At 39.3% G+C, this 11,923-nt stretch overlaps 2 protein-coding genes across 2 annotated transcripts; both read right to left on the bottom strand.

The window, feature by feature from the left end:
* Nucleotides 1–1,548: 1,548 nt before the first annotated feature.
* On the bottom strand, nt 1,549–4,253 carry mrpl42 (mitochondrial ribosomal protein L42). Its single transcript, XM_010747861.3, has 5 exons — nt 4,113–4,253; nt 3,398–3,461; nt 2,471–2,555; nt 1,921–2,084; nt 1,549–1,664 (listed from the first exon to the last, which is right to left on the bottom strand). The coding sequence occupies exons 1-5, from the start codon at nt 4,189–4,191 to the stop codon at nt 1,619–1,621; spliced, it is 438 nt and encodes a 145-aa protein (XP_010746163.3). The 5' UTR covers nt 4,192–4,253; the 3' UTR covers nt 1,549–1,618.
* Nucleotides 4,254–5,477: 1,224 nt separating this feature from the next.
* pwp1 (PWP1 homolog, endonuclein) lies at nt 5,478–10,952 on the bottom strand. Its single transcript, XM_019265642.2, has 15 exons — nt 10,738–10,952; nt 9,526–9,584; nt 9,268–9,431; nt 9,091–9,176; nt 8,826–8,922; nt 8,610–8,720; nt 8,303–8,427; nt 8,045–8,124; nt 7,753–7,849; nt 7,604–7,665; nt 7,415–7,526; nt 6,960–7,050; nt 6,404–6,525; nt 6,204–6,309; nt 5,478–6,112 (listed from the first exon to the last, which is right to left on the bottom strand). Exons 1-15 carry the CDS (start codon nt 10,801–10,803, stop codon nt 6,018–6,020), a joined length of 1,473 nt encoding a protein of 490 aa, XP_019121187.1. The 5' UTR covers nt 10,804–10,952; the 3' UTR covers nt 5,478–6,017.
* Between the last annotated feature and the right edge of the window lie 971 nt (nt 10,953–11,923).

Raw genomic sequence — 11,923 nt, forward strand, 5'->3', positions numbered from 1 at the left:
GACGTAAGAAAATATGCTGCTGCTCAACACAGTCTAGAAAAAATATTATTATTATTATTTAAAATTTATTTACAGTATTATAAACATAATTTAAAGCTTGAAAGCCGTTTGTATAATATGGAAAAAAAATCATTTTCACTTTCTCTTCAAGCCTTAAAGGTCCAGTGTTTTTAATATTCAGAGGGGGTTATTAATATAATAATAATACAATCCTAAGAATAATAAATAATAAGAAGATCATAGCTCATCATAATAATTAATAATAATAATAATAATAATAATAATAATAATACATTTTATTTCATAGGCGCCTTTCTGCCACCCAAGGACACCTTACAATAAATGAGAGTAGTACAGCAAATAACAGAAACAAACAAAAAGAACCATAAAAGTCGATCAAATTACAAGAATACAACATTAAAAACAGGTTAAAATACGGCTAGCATATGAAATATGATAGTCAAGTAAAGGGTATGTTTTCTTTAGTGTATAATCACCAGAAAATAATAATTGTTTTGTTTTTGTTACCCTAAATTATTATTATTTTTTTAATCTACAGAGGGAGCGGGTCGTCTTTCACAGAGTCCACCATGTTTTTAAAGCAGCCCAACACTGGAGCTTAAGACAGCCTCCTTCCTTCTGTCATGTCTTTCCTTCCTTCCTTTCTTCCCTTGTCGTTTTTTCCTTCCTTTCTTTCTTCCCTCATTTTTTTCCTTCCTTCGTCGTTTTTTCCCCTTCCTTTCTTTCTTCCCTCCTTTTAAAATAAATACAGAAGGTAACAGCATCATTACTGTCATTATCTCTACATTCAGTTCAATAAGGCATTTCAATAAAATGACAAAAAAAAGGATGTAAGCATCAGTCACCTTCCATTTTGGTTAAAGCAGGCATTTATTGAAGTCTCATTGATCCACAAATACCTGACAAGCTGAAGAACCAAAGTCTGTTAAAGTATCTGTTGAAGTGAGTGAGATGACAAATTTTCCTACGTTTCTAGCTATAAATGATTTCTGTAGCTTGACATTTGTGGCCATAATCGCAATACACACCCATTCATTTTTTTGCTGTGGTTTTTGGCAAAACCGTTTGCCAAAAACTCTTAAAAAAGTCATAACACACCGATCCCAGCCAAGCCGCACGTTTTGATACCTGTTTTGTGTGTGAGGAGAAGCGAGCCAAAAAAAAAACAGCGGAAGAATAATAAGCGGAAGAAGCACGGTGGATATAGTGTGTGCTTTCAGGCACACTCAATAAAAGCACTTTTCATTTGCGCCGCCTCTCAAGAGACAAATCAACATGGAGGATGTATTTATTTTCATTACATGATCAATTATTAATATTGTATTTAAAGTTGCTGATGTTTATACTCCCTATTGTTTGCATGTTTCATTTATTCTACATGTTGCTACAATAATAACAAAGATGCCAATTAACTGTGATGCTGTAAGATACAGAAAGTCTGAGGATGTAGACAAAACAAAATACATTTCAAAGCCATATATTTGTTCCACTGTGGCAGCACTGACTCAAAAACTCATGACAACCGACTTAATGTTTAACAGTTTATTATACAGCATTGTGACAGTAACACCAACAAACATCATCTGCAGTTTTGTAACTATCTGTCCTTTGGGGGATCCTTCTTTCTGCGTCTCATGTGGTACCTGTGAACAGTAAAACAGACTAAATTCATTTTTTGACCAATGTCAACAGAAGGTGATGTTTTCTCTCTGTGTCATACTCTGCTTTAAAATTATATACTGCAGGGACACTATGGTGCAGAGGATAAATAGAAAAAGAAAAGACATCAAGAAGTCACAAAGTGTCTTCATCAAAGTTGACAACTGATCTCGTCCATAAAAAGGATTGAGAAAAATGTACCAGCAGTGGTGTGAAAAGCCTTTGTGTCTTTGTACTTACTGTCCGAGTGGATACCAGCGGTGTTTGGTGGTAAAAAACATCTTGCTCAGCTCTTCTATGGTGGGCCCCGGCTTGTCCCTCAGCACCTCCTTGCTGAGGTGAGCCTTTAAAACCTGATCATGGGTCTCAGTCGTGTTGGTCACGGGGTCTGGTCGTTCTATGGGCTGCAAAGATTTACTGTCATGAACAATGCTCCCTCTTACATGTTTTAAAATGATATGTTAATTTACAGCAATCCTGCAACAATTTCTATCAATCTGTTTGTCCTGATTATTTATACATTTCATAACTTATGTTCATTATTATGTAAGTAGATAAAATATACAGAACAAGAACAAGAACAAGAAAGAGTAAAAACAGTTATCACATAAAAAGCATGCAGAGCCTAAAAAATGAATAATATGTCTTCTATGACAGAGGAAGGTAAAAAACTGTGGAGGGTACAGAAACTGCAAGATCAGGTCTAAAAGAACTGATCCTGATTAATGAGAATAACTAGTTATAGATTCTGTCATCAGACGACACGTTGATATTTATGAGGCCCTCTTACCTGGGTGAGCTCGTAGGGAATGTCAGCAGCGGGGTGGTAGCACACTATGGTTTTCCCATCTGACGTCGCGGCGATTTCCACATTACTAAACGTAAAGAAAGTGGAAGGTTATTGTCCTGATTAAACCCAAGAAACTTCATGATAATAACCATTTTCTGACAGAACAACAGGAGACCCTGATCCTGCATTTACAACATTTACATAGCAAGTATTCTGGGTAATATTTTTACATAAATACTTCAACACTCTATGACATCTGTTCCTCATTTATTTAGTTCACGATTACTGTAATAATTAGCAGGTTTTACACACACAGTCCAGGTAGCATCTACAATTTACAAAACTGCCACTGTGTCCCAACACATTACAACTTAAGACCATCCACAACCTATAGAAAAAAATCCTGAAAACACACAACACATCACAGATATGCTCGGTAATTACGGGAAACATCAATGGAAGCGTTTCTACAGGACAGTAGTGCTAAACACTGCTTCGGTTGTGACTCAGGATCTGTGTCTGTTTATGTTCAGACTCTACTCTGCGTATGCATGTAAAGTGACACACCATAAAGGACCTTTTATAGCCAATAATCACATGGGCATTATCTTCCTGAGTGGTGGTTATCATACAGGGTACAGGTCATCTGCCAACACTTGCTAAACTGACAGTAAAGTTTAATACTCCGTCATAAACCAGCTCATAAATCATTAAAATGACTGACAGAGCAGCGTAGACCAGTAGCAGAAGTCAGATCACGTCACAGATGTTACACGAGTGTCAAACTGTAGCAACAAAGTCCAATCTGTGTTCATGGAAATGCTTCTGTTGTCATTTTCTGTATTTTGCTGCACCTGTAATGTGTTATATTGTCGGGATTTATGTTTTGTCAAGTCGATGCTCCAATTCAAACTCAACTTAACATACCAGTTGGAGCTGTCAAGTGAAGGACCACTGATACTGGACTTCTGTCGCATCGGCACCAAACATGCTGCAACAGAAAAGGTGAGACACACAGTTATTAAATTATAATCAACAGGACACATTTCAACATCTTAGCTAGAGAAAGAGGGCTGGAGATAAACTTCAGGCCATCATTGATGATATTATATGATTTTAAAACAGTGAAGACTCAAAGTTAGGGCAGTGTCAACCATGTCTACCGTGTCACGGTTTAAAGAGTGACCGTGTTAACTGATGACCGTTAGCCGGATACTTCTGCTGAAACATGAAGAAAACACATAGCTGTCAAACAAACCACCAAAAGAGGAATGTAAAAAAAAAAGTGACATTGTAATGAGATTAATTCATAAATTAATAATTGAGTTAATGTGGAAAATTCGGCTAACGGACACCAGCTAACACGGTCACTCGTTAAACGGAAACACCTGCTAACGACTCATGGAGGGTTTACTATTATTGTTAGAGGACGCTGAACGTTTCTATCCTACCCTGTGCTGTGAATACGGATATTAATTAATAACTAGACACTGTTCAAAACACATGTTTACATACCAGCCTAACGTATTCTCAAGGTTAGCCCCTGTTAGCTCGTGCTCCCTGTGTCGCTACGTTAACGCTTATAAACATGACATGACCGCTAACTAACACTTTGTTTTAAACTCATAATAAAACATCTTACTCTGCACAGCTCGGAGTGTTGTGCCGTGAGAAACCCGAGTGAGCAGACTGTGGAGTCTGCACAGGTGACCCGACGCCATGCTCAAGTTGTGTTCAAGTGTGAGCCGCTATAATAGGTCCGTCTGAACACTCAGACTTTACTTTGGTTCCACATTATAAATGAACAGAATCCGGCCTTTAACCATGAGTCTGCCATTTTATATTATCCATGAACATGTTTCTCTTTTTTCCTATCTGCCCCCCTCATCTCTCTCCTGTAATGTGATCCAACAAAAAAGACACCTCATGTAAACTAGTCCACTGTTTTTGCCTGTAACTGCATTTTCTTAAGAAATGGTTGGCGTGAGCAAGATAGCTCGCAGAATATACACAATTTCCCTTCAGGGATTAATAAAGTATCTCTAATCTAATCTAATGTAATACACTACACATGTAAACAAACCATCTGATCTTATTTTAAAACGTTATTCAATTAAAACACACATTCAAGAGTTTTGTCCACGCATGTTACAGTACATGTGTCCTAAACAGGGGCGCCGTATAGTGGGGGAAAAGTTAGGACAATTCCAAGGGCCCACGACTGACAGGGGCCCCAAGAAATAGGACTGATGTTCCCAATTAGATTTTTTTGTCATGGGACCCAAAATTTGGGGGGCGCCCCTGGTCCTAAATGCACAAATTGTGGCTCCGCTGAAATGGTTTCAGATTTTAAAAAGTCCAAGTGTGTAGTATTTAGGGGCATCTAGTAGTGTCGCTGCATATCGTAACCAACTGAATACCCTTTGTCGCACTCCTTTTCCAAACCTAAAGGAGAAAATACAGTGTCTCCTGGAAAACACACAAAAAAGCACTCTCTAAAGTTTGGTTTGTCTGTTTTGGGCTACTGTAGAGACACAGTGGTTCAACATGGTGGACTCCATGTAAGAGGACCTGCGGTGTCTGTAGACGTAAAGGGCTCATTGTAAGGTAACAAAAACATAATGATTCTTTTTTTCAGGTGATTATACACCAATGAAAACACTTACATTTGACTGTTTTTATTTATTGTTTATCAATGTCTGTACCTCATTTCCAACACAAATCAAGGCTAGACAGTTTGGATTTGTGCATGTGAGCACACTGAGGAGCTTTACGGCGTTAAGAGTGTCCCACTGAATCAAAGTGACCAAAGACATCAGGAGACAGTTCAATTCAGCCAGTACAACAGGATGTGTGTTTTGGTTATAGATCTAAGTGAAATATATATAGCAACTAGAGTTTCAATCTGTGTTTCTGCATGTGGCTGCTTTGACAAACATTATGTTGGTGCTCATGTTTGCTGTCTGCTTGTGAAACGCTGTTAGAATATCCAAATAAGGGAAGAAGGTTTACACATATAAACTGTATTTATTTATTGAATATACAGCATTTCAGAGTATTATTTTCCAATACTTTGGCCAGATGTGAGAGCACACACATCTTTTTAACCTTTCATTTTTACCAGGAAACCCAGGTAAGCAATATCACAATGTAAGTGACACATTTTCATGTGAAAATAGTCTTTAGAAGCATGTTACATTTGGAAATATAGAAAGAAAAGTAAAGACCTCAATTCAAATAAAGAAAAACAAAATGAATGTAAGAAACATGTTCTTATCTTTTCTTAACAAGTCTTTGAGTGTACAAAGCCGCTGTCGTTATCTGTGCAGAGAGACGAGCTGAACACATTTTTCGCATGTTTTAGGCTCAGTTTGCATTCTGAACATTTCAAACCCTTCATGAACGCAGCTTCGCGTATTCCAAATTCTTCTCCGAGAATGAAGCGCTGCATTACGAGGAAAGCAGCAACAAGCGGAGCAGCTTGACACGTTTTCATGGATGCTCAGTTTATTCATGTTTACAGGTTGTGGATGTACTCAGAGGCTCACTAGGAGACTTCCATGTCTGCTGTGGCTGCACTGCTGGATGCCTGTGATCCGGCGTTCACGACCAGGCGCTCTCGACTGCCAAACACCTCAGCCACTGAAGGCAAACAATGACAAACATTTGAGCATATAAAGTTGGTGACATGAAGAACAAGAGGAAAGAAAGAAACATTTAGTGTCAACTTTACCTGCTGCAACATCACTGATATTCCAAACTCTCAAACCATCCTTCTGTCCCCCAAAGGCGTAGGTGAAAGGCTGATCAGGGCAGCATGCAGCACAGAACAGCACACCCTGTCCACAGGTGGAGAAGTAAGTTGCTTGTTGTTTAACAACCATAAACTCGACTACAGGGGAAAGAATGTATCATGTACGTATATGTTCTTACCATCTTCATATCCCGTGAGTGCACCAGGTTGGGTTTGTTGCCCAGAATGTCCCAAATCTTAACGTGTTTGTCAGCTGATGAGGTGACCAGGCATCCTTTAATCTGGCTGCTGAGATCCAAACCTGCAGAAACGTTTAGAAGTTCTCATTAAAAACACATTTGATCCTCTAGAAAGTAAGCGTAAAACCAAAACAATTCTGGTTTCACAGACTATTTCTCAATCCCTTTTTTCCATTTTTTCTACACCCACGTATTTATCTTCATGGCCACAGGATGCAGTGTGCGAAAGACGAGGTTCGCCCTTCCTTCACAGAGCTAAAACACCAAAAATGAACATGACGCCTACACGGTGGAAAACATGTAAGAAGACAGGCCCAGTTGACTGTGTTCAGACTGACTGAAAATAAAGTAGCCACAAGCTTCCTCCCGTCTCTTTGGTTTGTTAACCCATGCGTTTATCCTCACTACATGAGTCATGACTGACGGTCTCACCACACAGAGCAGAGGAACAAGTGAATGTGAACTAGTGTTCTCTTTTTGGCACACTTTTACCTACCTGACACTTCTTCATCATGAGCCCTCAGTGTGAAAACAGGTTTATCTGAGCGCGCATCCAGACAGTAGACAAATCCATCCTCTGTGCTGGCCTGAAACAACCACAACTCCGAGTTAACCACCGAGCTTGTGAAATAAATAGCAGAAGACAGATAAACAAGGCTCGTTGCACAATGACTATAAAGCAATACACAGCAGCTGCATTTGTAATTATTATTTACAACTGTAAAGTTTTAAAAGGAATGTGGTTAACCTATGAATTATTAGCTCCTCCTCTAACAGCACTAATGAAAAACAAAACAAAGACTGAGCACTGGATCTCTGCATGGTGTGGTCAGAGGAAGAGATTATTTGCTACTGACAAGACAAATGCTTGTTTACTTGCCTAAAGCATTCACAAATTACTTTACTTAAGAGAAAAACTGCTGATCGCTGCAGAAGAATCTGTGCACCCACCAGGAAGTTGCATGGTGAAAAGTGGTTCCAGACCAGACGCTCGACTTGACCGCTGAACCTCCAGGTCCGATTGCTGCTGTCTGGATTGCGGCAGTCATACAGGACAGCCGTCCTGAAAGGACAAAATGTTAGTCTCAAACTTAAAAATGTTTTATTTCCTTAAACTAAATGATACTAGAGAACACTTACTTATCGTATGATCCCGATATCAGGGTCTGTGCCTCAAACGGGTGGAATTGTAACGTCTGAACCTAAAAGAGAAAAGATTTTGTTTTCCAGAAGCCGAATATAAAATATGAGTTACGTCAAGCACAGTCCTTTTTTCATTTAGTGAATACCTTGTCGTTCTGTCTGCGCAGAGTTGTGGCTGGTTTGCCTTGAGTGAGATCCCACAAGATAACTGTGTCATCTGCTGATCCGCTGGCCAACACATTTCTGAGGAAGAGCAAGAAGATTTGTTTTACGGTATAGGAGTGAACGCCGTGTACGCATACACAGCAACAGCACATAAACAGAATTAAAAAAGTCAGTATAACCACACACATTTGACAAGCATTAGGCACATTTTTGGATCATCTTTCTCCAGTACTATATTGAAATATATCAGTGAACGCTCCTCAGGATACTGACCTCACCAACTTGTTCCAGGATAAATCCAGCACTGCATCTGTGTGTCCCTCGACAGGATCTGCTGCTGCTGCTGCCGCCCTCTGGCATCGAGGAGAACAAGCAGCAAGCAACAATTTCAGTTGACAGAATATTCATTAGGTAAGCATGTATCCCATTTAGCCCAGTATTCTTTTCCCCTTTTCCTTCTGTAATCAGACCTTAAATTAACGTTCTCACAACGTTCTCCCTCACTCTACAGACACTTGCACAGGCTCGTACCTTCTTCTTTTTCTTCTTAGCGGCCTTTTTGCTCCCCAGTGAGAAGGCTGGCTCTAAACAGTCCACCACATCCAGGTCCCACACATCTATCTGAGGGGTCATGTTGCCCACAGCTGCATAGTTAGCTGTAATTAAGAAGACACAGTGGAGGAGGTCAGTGACGTGCTTTTTACATAGATACGATTAGTTATATATTAAGGTTTTGCTGTTAAGACATTCAAGTCTCAGCTGAACGTCAGTCTTAACTGTGGGATCATAGAAGTTAATGCAGCTTGAGGTTCATCAGAGCAAGGCAAACGTTTCTTACCAGGTCCTTCTCCAGGGTTGGGGTCAAAGTTTAGCCACTCCACACACAGTGGGTAAGCTGGCAGCAGAATATCATGATGAACATACAGAGAGTCCTCCTCTGAGTTATAAACTGTAAACAAAGAGACCAATCATTAGATTAAAAGTTAGAACAAGAACATACAAACAAAAGATGTTTCCTGTGTCTTCTCATCGTGTCACACATGAAGACGCTTACCGTGAATCTCTAAATTGCAGCAGTCCTTCTCCGCCCGGCCTGTCAAGATGAGATTGTCAGTGGGCTTGATTTGGAAGTCTTCACGTTCATACTGATCCTAAAGGAAAAAACAAAAATAAAAGTCACCTCAGCGCTAAAATATTACAGCCGGTTTAATGACTTCCCTGCACTGGAAAACACATCTGTGGTTGTTATCAGGCTTTGGGTGCTACATGAAGAGAGACTATACTGAATCTGTATGCATGTAATCATTGAGGGCGCTCACTGTGTCTTTGATGGTGATGTAAGGATCCTCATCATTAGAGCTGAACACTGTGAGACCAGCCAGACTGTCGCCGAGGTTAGCGGTCACTATGTTGAAGACAAACAGTAGATTCAGGGTCAAGACTCTTAGATACATACAAAGAGAATATACATACTGTACATAAAGACTGCCTCTTACCCGAGTCCTCTTCATCATATTTATCCAGGCCATACTCTGCCAGCTCGTCATCTTCGTCCTTGTCTTCTTTATTCTCATCCTTTGCAGCTTCAGCGACGTCCTCAGGAGTCTGTTCACAAGCAATGCCTTCATCCTCCTCCTCTTCTTCCTCAGCTGCTAGTTCCCTGATTAACAGAGTGAATGAAAGAAACATGACACCAGCTTCTTCGGGGGAAGAGAACAGTAACATTTTTGAGTCCACGTTTTATTCCAGCATACCCAAGCTCCTCTTTGGCTTCAGTGATGATGCGCTGTAGCTCTTCTTGGCTCAACTCAACCTGAAATGGATTTCATAACAAGTGGATTAAACAAGATGATAAGCTCTGAGGAAATGCAAGAAAAAAAAAAGAGATTGTGTATTATAAACTACAAGCTTTTGTATTTTGCATTTTTTAACAAATAACTAATTATACAGCAATCGTTAAAACCCTTGACCTTTCAGAAATACTTTAATAATCCCAGGGGGAAATTATTTAAGTATTATAGTTATTTTTAGTTTTATTTTAGTTATTAGGTATTATAGTTAATTATGATGGACTTAACATCAAAGCTAAGATTTCATTACTTTTCCACAGGTTTATTATCAAAACATAAATACAACAACTCTGTCATAAATTTAACTATAATGTTACTAAAAGCATTTGTTGATGTTTAAGTGGTGAAATTACACAGTTTATTGATTATTAAGTAACTCAAATATTTACAGCAATGCAAAAGGTTAACTGTATGATTCTTTAGATGTAAATGCATGGTTATGATTTAAATATATGTCAATTTCATTTGTAATTTATTGGACTGTGTTAGAACTTGTTCGGACCTGATGACCATGATCCCACATGAAGGGAGTTTACTCTACTTGTACTTGTACTTGTTTTTGAAGGTTGATTGTTTTTCGTGTTTATTCTGTAGGTTATAGATATTTCTGTCTGTTTTAATTTCTGTGTTTGTTTGTTTTTTGCCTTTTTATTTGATTTTCTACTTCTGTAGTGTATATTACACTTTCTGCTAAGTGAATTTCCCCGTTGTGGGATAAATAAAGTATCTATCTATCTTTAGGGGCGTTACAAGTTGCTGTATTGAATCACAGTGGGTTGTACAAGTGTACCTAATGAAGTGAATAACTCTTCTACAATATAAAGTACATTCATCTTTTCACTTTTTACCTCATACTGACTAGTTTAGTGACACTGAGATGTACATTTATGCTCATGCTTATCTTGTTTTCAAAGTCTTCAAAGGTAACATTAGCAACATTAGCTATGACTACTGTTGTTACATAAGATATTACACGACAGTATCTATCTGTAAAGCCGAACACAGATGTTAAATTCAGCCTCACGGGTTTAAAACGTGCTTTCTTAGGTCGCATGTTGACAGATTAGCCGCCTGTCGGCTAACGTCAGCTAACCCGACACTTTTAGCTTTGCTTACTTTGTCCGGGGTTTCCTTGGCAACGCCTCTGCTCACCCATCCGACACAAGTGATCTGGGAGCTCATCCTGCAGAGACACGCTGCGGTTTATCGGTGAAATATATTACAGGAATCAAACGTGTGGTGTTTGTAGTCCACAATGCTCCACTGTGCAGCTGCTGCAGACACACAGGGGGCGGACATGTGAGAGAAACGTGTAGATGGCGTCAGTAGAGGGCTCAAAAGTCTGCCTGATCAAAAAATGTAGCAGGAACATGAAACTACTCATGGACTCACTGTGTTTTAAAAACATATACTAACACAGGTTTTTTTTTTAAAATACTGTATATTGTATAATTTAATTAGCAAGTACCTGTAAGTACAACATACTGCTGTGAAGTAAAGCATCAGAAACTGCAGTTCCTCGACCGTCCACTTGAGGCTGGCTACAGAACAAGTCAGTCTCTATAAGCTCCAATGTTAAAAAGTCCAACCACGTATTAATTAATTTTTATTTTAAAAAAAAAGAAAACAAACAAAAAAAACATAGCATTTTCTCTCTAAATTGACATTGTTATTTTCTTTATTACTTTTCTTTATTTACAGATATGTATTTGCTGCATCGCTGTCTTCTTCTTCTCCTTTCGGCTTTTCCCTTCAGAGGTCGCCACAGCGAATCAGTTGCCTCCATCTAACCCTGTCTTCTGCATCCTCTTCTCTCACACCAGCTACCTTCATGTCCTCTTTCACTGCATCCATTAACCTCCTCTTTGGTCTTCCTCTAGGCCTCCTGTCTGGCAGTTCAAAACTCAGCATCCTTCTACCAATATATTCACTATCTCTCCGAACCATTTAGTCTGGCCTCTCTGACTTTATCTCCAAAACCTCTAACATGTGCTGTCCCTCTGATGTACTCATTCCTGATCCTATCCATCTTGGTCACTCCCAAAGAGAACCTCAGCATCTTCATCTCTGCTACCTCCAGCTCTGCCTCGTGTCTTTTCCTCAGTGGCACTGTCTCTAGACCAAACAACATCTCTGGTCTCACAACAGTTTTGAACACCTTTCCTTTCATTTTAGCTCAAACTCTTCACTCTATCACGCATCACACCTGACACTTTTCTCCCCCCATTCTCGCTGCATCGCTGTCAATTAATGTAATAGGACTGAGCATTTCCTTATGTATATGTGTGATTGTGTATATGTG

Source organism: Larimichthys crocea, chromosome XX, assembly GCF_000972845.2.
Source record: "Larimichthys crocea isolate SSNF chromosome XX, L_crocea_2.0, whole genome shotgun sequence".
Classification (NCBI taxonomy): Eukaryota; Metazoa; Chordata; class Actinopteri; family Sciaenidae; genus Larimichthys; species Larimichthys crocea.

What these genes read in the sequence shown, in the direction of transcription:
- mrpl42 (XM_010747861.3), bottom strand. Translation starts at nt 4,191, where the DNA reads ATGGCGTCGGGTCACCTGTGCAGACTCCACAGTCTGCTCACTCGGGTT. An exon ending in AACACTCCGAGCTGTGCAGA is followed by an intron (nt 3,462 to 4,112) that starts GTAAGATGTTTT and finishes TTTCTGTTGCAG; the next exon opens with CATGTTTGGTGCCGATGCGA. An exon ending in TCACTTGACAGCTCCAACTG is followed by an intron (nt 2,556 to 3,397) that starts GTATGTTAAGTT and finishes CTTTACGTTTAG; the next exon opens with TAATGTGGAAATCGCCGCGA.
- pwp1 (XM_019265642.2), bottom strand. Translation starts at nt 10,803, where the DNA reads ATGAGCTCCCAGATCACTTGTGTCGGATGGGTGAGCAGAGGCGTTGCC. An exon ending in ATATGATGAAGAGGACTCGG is followed by an intron (nt 9,177 to 9,267) that starts GTAAGAGGCAGT and finishes TCTTCAACATAG; the next exon opens with TGACCGCTAACCTCGGCGAC. An exon ending in TCATGATGAAGAAGTGTCAG is followed by an intron (nt 6,526 to 6,959) that starts GTAGGTAAAAGT and finishes ACGTTTCTGCAG; the next exon opens with GTTTGGATCTCAGCAGCCAG.